We start from the raw sequence: 15,629 nt of genomic DNA, 5'->3' as shown, positions 1-15,629 counted from the left end.
ATGTGGCACAAAGAATGCAAACCACCTGCTCAGCCCAAACCAGGCCCTATGGACCATTTGTTAGATGACAAATCGATTTTATTCAAATGTTTAAATGCTGCAATCTGGAATATGTTTTAGTAATAACCGACAGGCTTTCATGTTGGGTAGGAGCATATCCCTCTAAGTGAGCTAACACTACCATGGTAGCAAAAAAGTTGCTGGAAGAGTTTATTCCCTGGTTTGGACTACCTTTGATAACTGTCAGTAACCGAGGCACTCATTTTACAGGACAGATTATTTGTGATGTATGCAAAGCTTTCACCATTGAACAGCAGCTGCACTGTGCATACCATCCCCAAGCAAGTGGAACTGTGGAAAGAAAGAGTGAAGAAAGAAAGATCTGAAAACTTGCATTGCAAAACTTTTGCAGAGACTAACCTTAAGTGGCCAGAGGCCCTGCCCATTGCATTAATACATATTTGAAACACAGCAAACCGAAAGCATGGACTATCACCATATGAAATTATTAGGGGAAAGCCTATGCGGTTTCCACCTACACCTCCAATTGGGCCAAGAGACTTAATGTTAGAGGATGTCTGAATGCTAGATTATTGTAGAGAACTAATTAAAAGTTTTAGGTTTATATACCCACACGTACACGATGCTCTTCCTGAACCTGCAGCTGAGCTGTGTCACCCGTTACAACCAGAAGACAGGATATATGCGAAAGTACACCAAAGAAAGAACTCTCTTCAGCTGTGTTGGAAGGGACTTTAACAGATCCCATTAACCACCAACACTGCTGTAGGCTGGGCAGCCTGTAGACTGTGAAGGACTGACCACTTGGGTACATGCATCCCACTGCAAGAAAGTGACAGCACCTGCAGAGCCCGGCCTAACTAATTCCTCTCCTGAGCAAGAAAAATCAAATGAGGAACTTTATTGCAATACAGATGACTCTTAGCTCCTCAGACTCAATTTCCTCAGTATAATCTTAGATCTTGAAAGAATTCTTGAGTTCTACTCACATTGTTGCAGGCAAGAGCGAGCCACAGAATAGCATGCCTACTAACAGAACAAGTGTTAAGTATCTGAAGGGAGGGTGTCAAGGGGTCAGGGACAAACTCTTTTCAATTGTCCCAGGTGACAGGACAAAAGGCAATGGGCAGAAATTGAACCACAGGAAGTTCCGCCTGAATATGAGGGGGAATTTCTTCACTGTGAGAGTGATGGAGCCCTGGCACAGGTTGCCCAGAGAGGTTGTGGAGTCTCCTTCTCTGGAGATATTCAAGGCCTGCCTGGATGCAACCCTGCCTAACATGCTCTAGGTGACCGTGCTGAGCAGGGAGGTTGGACTAGATGATCTCCAGAGGTCCCTTCCAACCTTACTGATTCTATGAAAAGGTATCCATGGTCCCTAGTATCACACTGTGCAAAATTTAAATGGTGCCCACCATCAAAGGGTGGATACTTTTGACTGTTGTTACTACTTTCCTGAGCTCTACATCAGCACACATTGGGTGGCATGACAATGTTTGCGGTTCAATGGACGCAAGGGATGGCCGATTCCATATCACAATCACAATGTTGGTTTTGTGCCCATGTACTTTTTGGCACCTCAGGGGAAATTCCAGTTTCCTGACAATAAAAGTTGGACACAGAGGTTTAATGACACACCTGGGCTATCTAATTACAGACAGTCATGGTCCCTAAGGACATATTCTATCATCATCTAATCCAATGCTCTATGACAATGCCATTTGGTGTCTAAACGAGAGTTAGTCTGAGAATGCTAGTTCCTTTGTAGGGACAATGAATTCATCCCATTGCCAGTTTGTGTTGCATATGTCAGATAACACGACAGTTACTGTGTTATATCCAAGTAGTGTCAAAGTAAAGAATGACTCAGTACATGGAAGGATGATTGTTCTCTTAACCATGTATAAATTCACTGTAGGTAATGGGACCTAGTGGTTAACAGAAGATGACCGCGTAAATGACCATCCTAAAGCCAAATGCACACAAAAGACGTGTAAAAACAAGAGCTGCCAAATTAGTTCAGCTGGCACTGAAAGCAAACAACTATGATGCTAATGAGTAAAATTGGACTGTAATGTCTACTGGAGTGCTAGGATTGTTTTGGGTCACTGACCAATGGGCTTTTAAAGCCCTCTCTGTTAGCTGGTATACATACACTAGGGTACCTTGTGCCCAGTGAGCAGGGATTTAAAAATTTAAGTGCCCAGACAATACATAATCATTATCCCCTACATCAAAAGAGAACCGTTAATAACCCTTTACCTGAAAGAGCAACAGGATTCCACCAAATTGCTTGATGGTTCATACCTGGCTAGGTATGCAACAACTTGAAAAGGACATAATTAACATTTTGACTACAATAGAACAGACAGATAATTCGATCTCAGATGCTTTGCAGGCACTGTGTCAGGAAATTAAGTCTAACTGGAGTAGTGAGGCAGAACTGCATTACCCTTGACTTTCTCTTAGCTTCCCAAGGAGTAGTTTGTGCTTTGTTAAATGAAAGCTGTTGCTTTTACGTGAACCAAGATCAGAGAACTGAAATAGACTTTGCAAAGATCCATGCAGGCCTACAAGTATTGCATGCAGTGACAACAGAACAGCCATTTGATTGGTAGAGATGGCTGCTTAATCTAGGACGGTGGATAGGTGCATGGTCAAGAGGACTGCTAAAATCAGTGATTATGGGAGTTTTAATCATTATAAATTCTGTATGTTTTTGTAATGCTCATTTGTGGATATGTATTATTATGTATCAAGTGCTGTAAAGATACTGCACTCTCCACTGATAAATCCCAACATGAAATAAGTAAAATCTGTAAGCAGATGCTGCAAATGCTGCAAAAGGAACAAGAAGACATCAGTCAGCTTACGAACATAAAATATTGAGCAGAGTGAGGCTGTAAAAGACTCAAAGAGGGGAATGTAGAAGTAAAAGACAATCAATAGTAGGAAAATAACTCAATTTTTTACTAACCATTATCTTAAGGTAAGAGCAAAGGAAGAATCCCTGAACTTTGTATGAACTCACCAACTCCTGTCTGGCATCCCAGAATTTCAAACCAGATAGAACTGGCTAGAAGTTGCAGAGTTTTCCAATGCCTTGGATGTATAACCAATCAAGAGAGTGTTAGTAACTATACCAACCAAAGAAACGTATGTAAGTCGCTGACTTATGCTAATTGGAGAAGCCTCTGCCTGATCTGTGCATCAGACATGCTTCGCCTGCTGGTATGCGTGAGTGAGAATAAAGGTTCTCTATAAACTAAATTACAGCAAGTAGAGTTTTTCTGTGGCACAGCAATGGTTGTCTAATCATTCTGTTACACTGAAGGGTTATAAAAGCTGCATGATGTAACTAAGTGGTCAACTAACAGTCAATGAGTAAGTAAATGATCAAGCAATTGGTCCACCATGCTAGAAAACGTTAGTTCCTTGACTGAAGAACAAGTGTATTTTCAGTCAGCTCTTCCTATTTTGGATGGGGCCAACACAAATGCTATTGGACTAACTGCAAGTTTCCTATAGCTAAGATCAGGGAAGGTAACAGTAACAAAGTATCCTCTGAAATCCTCTTCAGTTCAGGTTTAAGCAAAGCCCAGATTATTTTTCCTCACTTGTACACTAGAACTACTTCATACAAAAGATTTGTTCTTGAAATGTCTCTTACAAGGAAACATTACCTCCATTATTGTTGCTGTAAGAAAACAGTCACTATCTATTGGAATTTGATATATCTTTTAGACTTTGGGCTGGAAATTTTGCTTTGGAGAAATGATGATTGAGATCGTATTATTTCTTGAGGCATTCTTTTTGATAGTTACTTGTATGAAGTTAGATATACAACATCTTATTAAAAGATGTAAAAGACAGGCTTTTCCACTCTCTCAGAAGATTAGTGAGAGTGGCAGACCACATTCTGAGAATGAATGTCTTCTCTCTTTCTTAAGAAAATATTGCCCATGCAAATCAGACTAGACCAATGAAATAATTCTTAGAGACAAAAAGGAAATGATTTTTTTCTAGTAATTTGATATCTGGGAATGTAGAAGTAATCCCAAGAAAACTGAGAGAGAGCATGTTATAAAATTCACCTTTGGACCATTTCTGCCCTATGCAATGTTAGGAAGAGTCATTGTATTCTCCCCCAGAAAATGACCTTTCTCTGGGATAATACAGTTCAAGGAAGAAGCTGTATGTCCAGGATGTTAAAATACTTGCATTTAGACACACTGCACGCTCCTGTGACTTAACTTTGGGAGGCTTTTCTGGGTTTCATAAGGAAAAGTATTGTATAATTAACTGTTTTCTGTCAGACCAGTCCTGGAAGGGGAACAGTTTGTTCACTCATGCATGTTTTTCTGCCCCTGTGTATTTGCAGGAGCTACTTGCCACGAGTACACAGGATAGAGTTCCCATTATAATAAAGTAAGAAGTGAGTGAGGGCAACATCCAAATCAAGAGTAACAGTAATCTTGTGATCACTAGGAAGAGGACAGAGCTGAAACTCTGGCAGTACCTCCAAACAGTGAAACAGTGAAAACTGCTTAGGAGGACTTAAAGGTGAGCTCACAGAGTGATACTTCCAGATCGGTAGCAGTAAATCTGATCTGGAACTCAGAAAACTAATGTAATAATTGATAAACAGCTTTAATTTCCACAGCAGTAATTGGGAGAGTTGTAAATATTCATGAGAGTTCAGTCTTCCTCAAAGGAGACGCCTGCTTATTGCAAGCTTCAGAACAAGAATCTCTTACAATTTACAAAGAGTTCTAATTAAGTATTTTTCTTTATGTCAGAGATTTGTGTGAGATCAGAGATGTTAACCTGGTTATAAAAAGCTGATTTTTTAATATCTGTTATTAAATGAATGAAAATGTAATGATAAAAAAGTAACTGTTCATATCGTGTCAGGTAGGAGATCTACGTTTGTGTAGATCCCACTAGACCGGTAATCGAAGGCGTCTGTAATCTTATGAACCCATGACATGAGAATACCTGGCAGCACAAAACTGCGTTGCTTTGGACTGAAGCAGAATGCTTTACACTCTGAAGTGTTTCATCATGCCGAAGTGTTTTGCAGACCCGTAGGCATGGACGAGCTCATCTAGAAAGAGAGATACAAGTCCAGCTTAAAGCATCTGGAGAAAGGATGAAACATAAACAAAGTGTTTTAGTAGTTATTAGGTTTGACCTTCCGTTAACTTTCCTCTTTAAAAATCTTGTGATTATTCCCCCTGTATTTTAGATCTTAAGATTTAGGGCTGCATCTGTTAAAATATCCTGCAGCTGGCTTTGGAAGTGGTGCATTAACGCTGTCAGCGGAATACCTTCCCTTCTCAGAGGTATGCAGCTGCTGCGGGGTGCCTGTATTTAACGGCGGCTGCCTGGTCACTGCTGTGACCTCGCAGGTCCCACCCTTCAGCAGGACTTGACGGCCGCAGGGCTGCGTCCACACGGCTTCGACGTGGCACTGGGGCCGCGTCCCCGCCCCGCCGGACTCCCAGCCCCCGCCAAGGGCGGCCATGCCCGGGTTGGGGTTTACTTAAAGCCTGTACTTGCGGAAAGGGCGGCGGAGGGCGACACGGACACACAAGCGGCGGCGCGGCCGCCACAAGCCGGCTACGGCCGCTGCCGGCGCGCGCCACCGCCCAACCGCCCCGCAACCGCCCAACGGCCTCCAACCGCCGTCCGGCGGCGGCTCCGCCCCTCCCCGCGGCGGCTGGGCGGGCCCGGGCGGGGCGTCTCTCGCCGGCGCTTCCGCCGCTGGCCGCGACCTGACCCGGAGCGGCTCGGCGGCGGCAGCATGCTGAGCCCGCGGGAGCGCGGCGGCGGCCTGGCCCGCTTCTACACGGTGACAGAGCCGCGGCGGCACCCTCGCGGGCACACCGTCTACAAGGTCACGGCGCGGGTGAGCGAGCAGCGAGCGAGCGAGCGGCGGGGCCCGTGCGGTGCGGTGCGGTGCGGTGCGGTGCGGTGCGGGCCTGCCCGTGCTGCCGCCGCCGGGTGCCTCTGCCCCGCAGCGCCGCGGGGGAAGGGGCGGCCGCCGCTGCCGGTTGCCGTGGGTGGGAAAATTGCAGAGCGCTACGAAAATGCGAAGGTTTGGTTGACTGAGCCTTGGGTCTATTCTTGCTCCTTGTAGCTTTACGTAATGTTATTCCTTCAGATGCGCTTCGAAATTGATTTTTTTTTCTTTCCTGTTTGCTGCAGGGTATAGAAGAATAATTTAAAAATCAAACAACCCCTTTGCTGAGTGCTTTTCTCCTTTCCTTCTCTCCCAAATCTCGTCAGATGGATTACAGTGAAATCGTTCTGCCTTCCTCTCCATCCCACAGTGCAGGCAGCTCCAGAGTAAAAATTAGCAAGCGGAATATGCATCTCCAGCACGCCTACGCTGGACGCACAAAGCTGTTTGAGTTGAAGACTATTTAAGAAGCCCCTTTCTGAAGGGCTGCGAGTTCCTCATTTCCCCCTCCATTCGGGTAGGAGAGAGTCAGAGCGAATGAGAGTGCTGGGCCTGGTGGGAGAGGAAGGTTAGGTGAAACAAATAGCTGGATTTTGGGAGAGCTGGCTTGGCGCTGGTTTTGCTGAAGGCTGCTTCTCTTCCCCCAAGGAAATTTCTTGCTTTCTTCGTTCCTCTGTTTTCTTATTTAAGCAGGAAAGGAAAGGGGAGTAAGTTGAAACTTCATGGAGGTTGATGCAAGGGACTGGAAGTCCGATTCATGCATATGACGGGGTATATTGAGGTATATCAGGAAGTGTTGTAAAAGGACAGACTTTATTTAAATGATCTGTGTGTTGTTTTACAGCTATCGCAGTTGCAATGTTCTGTGAGAGCAACAAACATTTATATGTGCCCCTTCCCTTAGAGAATCCAGCATTCTCTGTGTATGTATATCATATGTACACATACAGACATGTGCATGTATTGTAGCTCTCAGGTTATTTGAACGTGATCAGTTTGCACGACTTGTGAAAATACAGATCAATTTCCCTTTTATTCTTCTCTGTCAAATGCACTTGTACTAGTCCACCAAACAAGCATGGGAAATAGTATTTGTTGAGAGGAGATAATATTGCTTTTCCCTCTGACTTTGAATTTAAAAAGCCTTTTTTTGGGGAGATAGAGTCAAGAAAAATAGTGCCTCTACGTTTTTCCTCAGTAGGTCATGATGGGCTAAGTCCAAAAAAAAAAAAGTCATTGTGGATATATCAGTGTACTAGGGAGTAATGCTCTTGTATTTAGGAATGAGTCAAGATTTCTGTTTGTTGTTCTCTATACTAATGGCTTTGTTCTTATTGGCTTAAGTTAGTTAAATGCTCTATGATATTGTGGTATGTGCAGAATTGTTCAAGAACAAAATGTGTTTAACTTGTGAGGAATGTCACTGTTTCTCCACGTCTGATGAGTTGTAGATCACTAGTGCTTTTTCAGGTGACATAATTTAGAACCAAGTAATATGCTGACTCTGAATGATTTACTACAGAACAGGGAACAGATCAGTCTGTGAGCTAACCAAATTAAAATAAGCTAAACACAGATCCATTAGTGTTTTATGTCTAGAATCCCCAAAGTGCCAAAAAAGCTTTCTTCTTTCTTTCTTTTTTCTTTTTTTTTCTTTTTTTTTTTTCTTTTTAATTTAAATGTACCAAAAAATGCTTTGGATCCACAAATATGGATGTATAAATAGCTTTTGTCTCTAGGGCTGTGTCTGATGGAGTGTTATGTAGTAGTTGAAGTGAGGATGACACTGGGAGAGTTAGATGCTGCACAAAATCATTTAAAAATTATTTTACTTACATTTCTGTTACCCTCCCTTTTTCTTCCCTCCTATTGCTTCCTCCTATACCTGCAGTGATCTAGCTTCATGGCTGATTTGACAGCACTGCTGTTGTCTTTGCCGAATTGATGATTGGCAGCTTTGGGGGACTGCCTGGAAAAAAGTAAGAGGGAACTTCCCGTTGTATTGGCAAGATCTCGGGCACTCAGTACATGCTAGTTGAGATTTCTGGTTCTTTCCAGTGAATCCCTTGTGAAACTAAGTTAAGTTAGAATAACTTTTAATTTCAGTATTATGATAAGTTAATAATCATAGAGAACTTGTTTAGAGTGTGCTAAACATCTGACACAAAGGCACAGCTACCCATGCAATCTCTTCTGAATACTAAGATGGACTGTCATTAATGCAGACTTTTAGGAAAAAAAGGTTTTTGTTTTTACACAGTAGTCTCATAAATTTCTTCTGGGTTTTTGCAAGTCATGTATTTGTAGAAACTGAATGCATTGCAGTATTTAGTAGAGAATACATTACTTCATATTTTGCAAGTAAATAATTTAAATGCAGGTAAAACTCAATGAATGTTGTCTTATTTCCAAAGGTTAAAGAACAGAAAGAGGTATCAGCAAGTGATAATGCTAAGAGTATTGTGGAATGAAATGTAAAAATACAGGTTACTAGTAAAAGTTCTGATAATTCAGAAGGTTACGATCATTATTGATAAAATTAAATGAATTATATTGGTATCTGGAGGGCAGACAAGGAACAGGATAGTCTTGAGTATTCTGTTCAGTGGTAAGGCACTAGATCCATGTAGGATCTCTGTTTTCAGAGTATAACGTAGTAGTTACGCATTGTTCAGCTCATATTGGTGGGTAGCCTACTGATATATTTTTAAGTGGATGAAAGTTGATTGTATTAAAGACTTGCAGAAGAAGCTGATTGCATTGGTTCTTAAGGGAGGATTTAAGAAATGCACTGAAAATTTGGGGGATAGTAACACATTTGCCAAGTCTCTGAATTAGCATAGTTTGGATTGAAGGGGAAGACCTCTTTTGAGGTTGACCTTCAGAAAAAGGATATGAAGAACAAAGGAGGTAACACATAATTTATTACATACTAACTTAAAGTTGGTGTGGTTGGTAGGTAGACAAGGTGATATAACATTAGAACAAGTGACTGTGAAAAAGGGCCTCTGAGTTTTATTCCAGATTCTTACTAACTGGCTGGGTAATTACTCATCTCTCTGTGTCTCCTTCTGTCCATCTGGTAACTTACCTAACTGCCAAAATTGTTGTAAGGCTTTAATTAAAGGTGAACTGCAAAGCAAAACAGTCAGTGTGCAACTTTTGGTGTTCTTCTGTGATGTGTAGTTATGCCTGTGGCATCTTTTCCCTGCACCCCAGCTCTACAGGTTCCTTATATCAGGTACTCTAAATCTTAGAAAAGAAGGGTAGAGATGCTTTAAGAAGTTCCACACATGAACTGCCTGGTAGTGAATGAAAGCACAATGACCAAGATTAAAAAAATTCTAAAATTACGAGATGTTAGACTGCTTAGAGTGAAGAAAAGTTGTGGAATGTTTTATCCATGTTGGAAGAAGAGGACTTTTATGTGCTACGTGAAAGAACTTGGAACTGAGAAGGAAAACGTTTCAAGTTTTTGATGAGCGTGACAGAGAAAATAACCTTCTCTTTTGTGTCACATCTCCTTCAAAACATGTAAAAGACTACTGACTCGACTGTGTAGTAAGCTGATGCTGGGAATCTCGGAGGTTTCAGCAAGGATTCTTGGAAAAACAAAGGGAAGAAGAGAGCAGGTTTATCTGGGGAGTGTGGAGAGCACTTAGCAAGATGAAGGTCTGGGTTCAGTGACTTCCATCTTAAAGCATCGGCTGAGTGATGCTAGTGGTACTGCTGGATGCTAATTTAAGACTGCAAGGTGGAAGTCTGGTCATCTTTTATTCATTGTTTATTCATGTTTTAAGGTGTGTATCCACACACTGGTGTGGATAGTCTTAGCTTGGACTAAGAATGCCCTATGTTGGTTTAGCTCACAATAGGCTAATTATTGTATATACGTATTTTTAACAGCTTTGACTGAGTTATACTGGAAGATACTGACTTGCACAAGGTAATTGTAGTTATGAATTAAAGATATTTTAATTTTATTTGCTTGTTTGTGTGGATGTGCTCTTACTGGTGTTTGTAAGCCTAATACAGAACTTGGTTTTCAAAGGCTTTTGCAATCCATATTTATTTAAAGAAAAGAGCCTGACAAAATTCAGGTTTCTTTATGGTGTGTAGCCAAGCCCGTTTTTCCTCAGGATGGCAGTTTTTCCTCAGGATAAAGTAATTTATAATTAATTAGGTAAATAGTGTTTAAGGAGAAACAAAAAACATAGGGACTGAGTCAGCTGGTGTGAGCTGTGCTGTGATGGCTGTTAGTCAAGTAAATGCGAAGCCTAACATTTGTAGCAAGGTTGTGCACAGCTTGTAGCAAGCCAAGTAGCCATCACTAACTCTGTTTTCTGGGACTAAAGTGACCCTAATATGAATTTATAGGAAGGGACTAGAAAGATTGTTGGGGTATATTCTATGTAGCTTTGTTTTTTGGGATGCTTTCTGAGTCTTTTTGCCTAGGATTTACATCTTTGTCTGTGACAACTGTGTCCACTGCTAAAATACGTTGCTATGTTGTATTTGGATATTGAACTTCTTTAAAACTGAACAAAATGTTTCTGAGTACAAATTGAGGAGGAACATACCTTTCCCCTGCCCCTGACTTCTCTTTTCAGCAACAGATCACCATGTGCTACTCTAACTTCCAGAATGAAAATCCAAGCACTGATAATTTTTTTTGTTTTGCTTTTCAGATTGTTTCAAGAAAAAATCCAGAGGATGTCCAGGAGGTAACAGTTTAAATTTGTGCAAATATGTTTGTGTACCACATTATGGCTTTTGAAGCATCTTTGACGTAATTTAGCAATTTCTGTGTATGTTTAGTCATTATAACAGAGCAAACACTTTTTTTGTATGCTTCCATCTGTCTTTTGCTTTCAATTCAAAAACAGAATAGCTAGCATAACATATTGCAATTCTGCCGTCAGTGATGAATTGTGACTTGAAACAAAGTCTTAGGGAGTAAAGTGTCTTTTGATGACAAAACTGCTTTGATAACTTTACAAGCTTTTTTCTCAAGGCTAGAATTGGCAAATTGATGGTTACTTAGCTCCTACTGGTAAAATTACAGATCAGTCCACAATCCAAGTCTTAGGTCTCAGCTGTAGGTATTCTTTCCCTCTTTAACCAATACTTCACTGAAAAGCCTACATCATTACTGTCTATTAGTGAACAAGGAAAATGGAGGAGTGTGGGAGTAGTTGAGAGGCATTAGACTGCAATTCATATATTATGTGCCTCTCTTGGAAGCTCTGTAAGTATCTTCCTGTGATATACTTTGATAAGACTTAATTGCTTGCTTTTTACCTCTTCTGAGAAAGCTCTGAATGAGGATCAAGTGTATTTCTGTGGCACTTTAATATCTCAAAAGAATGTCAAGAGCCATTTTTATTGAGACAAAAAATTACATCAGGCTCCTTGGTTTGATTCAGGATAGAAAAAAAAAATCATATATTTTTGGTTTCATCTGGACCAATGACTTGACATATTGATACTATTACACTATACACACACACACACACACACACACACATATATATATATATATATATATATATATATGCAAAATCTTCCTTCAAAAGCACAACCTTGTGGTTTTTCAGATATTGAGTACTCTGGATTTGTTGAATTTCTAGTGCAGTTTCTTACCACAATTGAGGAGAACCTGGATAGCTCATGAAGGCAGAGCCCATAAATGAATTGCGTGCACCTCGCTGTTATCTGATGTGGGTTACTGATCGGTAGCTTTGCAGAGGTGAGAATTGGCTAATACTCCTTTGTTGCATCCTTCTTTGAAATCTTTAGAGCCAACCAAGCAGGAGCATTCATGTTCTTTGGTTCTCTTTTAATCTCTGGAAAATCAAAGTAGCCTATCATAGTTGGAGAGATGATCAGGGATCTGTTTTTAGAACTGCTTGATTGTAGTTTGTAGCTTGATGTTCACCTTTTCCAGGGAGGCTCCTGAATTGAACCTATCCATGAACACACTCTGCCATTACCTTAATCTTCATTTTTTTTGGGGAAAAAAAACACTTGATGAGCCATTCATCAGAAAAATCTATTGTAAGTGTCTTTCAGCTAGAATGTTGCATGAATATATGTTAAATAGTTTTGAAAAAAAACACCTTTAGTAAGTGCTATGATCATGACTTTGATTTGTGGATATAGGTTAACCATGCAGGATTTCACATACTCGAATTGGCAGAGAGACATAAATGTGTCAAACTTGATGACTGACCTTTTTTGACTGTTCACTGTAGCAAATGAAGTATTTTGCATGTGATAGCGTGTTGGATGTGATGTGGTTCTGCTACAAGCAAACATCTAAAGTTGATGGTAGTTGCTATATGGGTGAATTGTAGTCACAAAACCACGTATGTGAAGAGCTTTTCTGTACAGCTGCACATAAGGCTATGTGCTGTGACCTCAACTCTGCTTACCAGTTTTCTGCCACCTCTATTAACTGCTCTTTAGAATATAATCTTTTGACATGGTATCCCTCCTACTGCAGCCAATCGCAATTCAGTGTACCCTAAAGTGTTACTGTGAGACAGGAAGCAAGATAACCTTGTAAGGGCTTTCTTCTCAAAAGGATGGAAGTGACTTAATATCAAATAGTGGATGGAGAAGTTTCAGATACAGAGTGGCTAGTGGCTTTCATTTTAATCTCCTTGCTTTTGGGGAGGATGGTAACAACATGGTTTGTGAAGCAACTGTACTTATTTTGCAATAAAGGTTGTCTTATAAGTAGCTGCTTTTTTTTGTACTCATCCATGAAAGAGAAAGGGTTGTTCCTTGTGGAATGGAAGAGTTAATGTGTTAAGAGATCTGCCAGCTCTAGCCATGACAAGCAACCTATTGCATTACAAATCTTACACGTGTTTTATGATATACTTGCTGCACTTGCTTGAGCTTCAAAGTGCTGCATGTCCTCCTTCCTCCAAATCTGGTTTCTAATGAATATATTAGAATGGGAACTTGGCTAACTTTGAGCCATGTGCATGCAAAGGCATGATTTCCATGAGTTTGAGAAGGTTATATGATGACTTTGACTTGTTTGCTTTGCAAGCTGTTTATGGGTATTTGTTTTCTCCTCTTGGCTACTGGGGAATCACTTGCAGCAGCAGAAATAATACTTATTTAGTGAAACTGTATATCATGCTCGTATTTTTTTGCAGCTTTTCATATTGTCTCCCAGTAGTGACAATGCAGTAATGGTTCAAAACTTTGATGGTTTGAAACCTTCTTATCTTAAGCAATTGTGTTTTGCGTGCATATTGCTCAAGATACGCTAATCATCTGCTTTGTGCAAATTTGATTAGGTTGAAGTGCAGCACTGAGAAATCAAATGTTTCTAAAAGCAAAATCACTAGTTGCCTTTTTGAGAGATTCCTGTTCTTGTTGCCTTGTCTGTTGAACACTATCAAGTTCTAGTTGCAACTGAGTCCTTGGATATGTATGCACAATAAACGGAGCTGAATCAGGACAGCTAGTTTCAGTATAGCTACATTTATAAGATGGACAGAGTTTTTCAGCATAAAGCTCTGGCCATCCTCTGTTAACAATCTGGTTATCTTATAACTGCATAGTTCTGTAAATAGGACTTGTATCCACTGGAACTTAGAAGGCCTCTGACCTTAGTTAAAAAAAGAAGGCACTTTAAGGTAAATATATATATAAAAAATAAATATTTTAACCTGGAAACAGTTCAGTGCAAGTGAAGTGCAAATTTCGATGCTCAGTGCTCTCTGACTTGATTTTCTTGATGAGTTCTCCTTTTTCCTTGAGTGGAAGAATACAAAGAACAGGATGGAAGAACGATAAGAGTGATATCCGGCTGGGAGATGATTACTTCTTTCTGAACAGAACAGATGAGGAAAACTTTTATGCCTCAAGTGGAGTAATGAACTAATGATCTCCTTGCATTCCTCAAGTCAAAGATTTTTGTCTAGATTACAGAAGAAACATACCCAGTTTTTATCAAGATTATTAGTCTACAACCATTTTAAATTGGGTTTGCATTTACACATCATTAGCATTTTTCATAAACACATAAATTATAGGCTAAATTGGTGTTCTGTGTGTGTGCATGTGCGTGTGTGAGCATTTTAAACACTCTGTCCATAAACATCTTTAATTGTGTTGATTTCTCTTCCCTCATTTTGTATTTGACTGTGTTTTTTCTTCCCCTCCCTCTATACCTGCAGCTGTGCTGAGTACAACGTATAATTGAGCGTTGGATGGAAAAAACACTTCTAGCCTGCTTTTTCTTCCTCTTGTTCTGATTCCCCATGTAGGCCTGGATCGCAGTGGCTGATCTCTGAAACAATGCTGCTTTTGCCTCTGTATTTCAGCTTTTATGTAATGTTTTCTGTACATTGTAGTCTTGTTCGCGAACATGCTATAAACCTATGTTACTGTCTATGGCTATTAAACTTGGCAGGTCAGATTATATATTTAAATGTTAAGAAATATTGAAGGTGGTAGTCTGATTTGCTTAGAAAAATATGTTTGTGGTGTCTTTTACTGCAGTTTTGTTTTAATATGAGCAATGAACTCCACTAATACTCCCCCCCCGCCCTTTTCTGCTTTAGATAGTCGTTTGGAAGAGATACAGTGACTTTAAGAAACTGCACAAAGATCTCTGGCAAATTCATAAAAATCTATGCAGACATACGGAATTATTTCCACCTTTTGCTAAAGGAATAGTATTTGGTAAGTATAGTTTCTTCTTGAATTGCTGATATTTTTTGTAACTCAATATCTGTAACTAAAATTCATCTTGTTTTGGTGGAACTCTTATTTTTTTTTCTCCTATACTTTTAGTACTCAACCTTTTAGTTTGTCATGAATGTCTTACTAGTAGGCGTGCTAGTGTCATAACTTGATGAAATTATTATTTTTTTTAACAGGACTGGTAATGTTCTTTTGCTGCTTTCATGTTAGATATTAGCTCAAGATATTTAATGATGTATGTATGTCCTATATCATCTGTTCAGTGCTGCAGTAACAAAAGTAGTTACACACTAAAGTTTCACTTTGCTCTTCTAGTTGAATAAACCTCCTTGTTCCTTTTAATTAAGAATTGTTAAAATAAAAATTCATGTTCTTTGGCTTAGTTGTTCTATTCTTAATCTGCTGATATTGCCCATTCAAAGTGGTGACAGTCCATACTGTGGTATCACTGGCAATCAGATAGCTACAGAGTAGATGTTTAGTCAAAGTGGTTCAAGCTGTATCTGCTCTTGTGCTTCCATGTGCCTCAGAACCCTCTCTGGTGCCTCCTAACAAACTTAATAGCAAAAGATCACTAATAACAAAAGTCTGGTTGCCTCAACCATAACATTTGACAGAAAGAAAACAGCAGAGTTCAATATTGTTCGTTCTACAATAACAGTTAATTTATTAAGATTCATCTGGGAATTTCACCTAGAAATTGAAGGCCTACAGTGCAGTAGAAATCTCCACACTATTCCTCTGCCTCTTTTTTTGTTTTTTGGGTTTTGAGGTGGTTTTTTTTTTCCTGAAACAGGGAGGCAAGGGAGGGATTTCTTCCCTCCTTGTCACCTTTCGTATTCAACTATTAGAAGCCACATAATACTGAGCTTAAAGTGTAGCCACGCTTTTTGAATCTCATTCCTACCGACGA

At 40.1% G+C, this 15,629-nt stretch overlaps 1 protein-coding gene across 6 annotated transcripts in view; it reads left to right on the top strand.

The window, feature by feature from the left end:
- Positions 1-5,810: 5,810 nt before the first annotated feature.
- Positions 5,811-15,629, top strand: part of RPS6KC1 (ribosomal protein S6 kinase C1) — an 84,477-nt gene continuing 74,658 nt past the window's right edge. For 5 of the 6 annotated variants that reach the window (XM_062571834.1, XM_062571830.1, XM_062571833.1 and 2 more), the window contains exons 1-3: positions 5,811-5,932; positions 10,675-10,710; positions 14,575-14,695. In XM_062571834.1, the coding sequence (XP_062427818.1) occupies positions 5,828-5,932; positions 10,675-10,710; positions 14,575-14,695 (262 nt within the window). In that variant the 5' untranslated portion in view covers positions 5,811-5,827. Of the gene's footprint in view, positions 5,933-10,674; positions 10,711-11,980; positions 12,044-14,574; positions 14,696-15,629 lie in introns of those variants that run through there. The other variant, XM_062571835.1, reaches the window with a different exon arrangement.

This window comes from Rhea pennata, chromosome 3 (assembly GCF_028389875.1).
Source record: "Rhea pennata isolate bPtePen1 chromosome 3, bPtePen1.pri, whole genome shotgun sequence".
NCBI classification, from domain to species: domain Eukaryota; kingdom Metazoa; phylum Chordata; class Aves; order Rheiformes; family Rheidae; genus Rhea; species Rhea pennata.
This window is presented reverse-complemented; position numbering and strand designations above follow the sequence as displayed.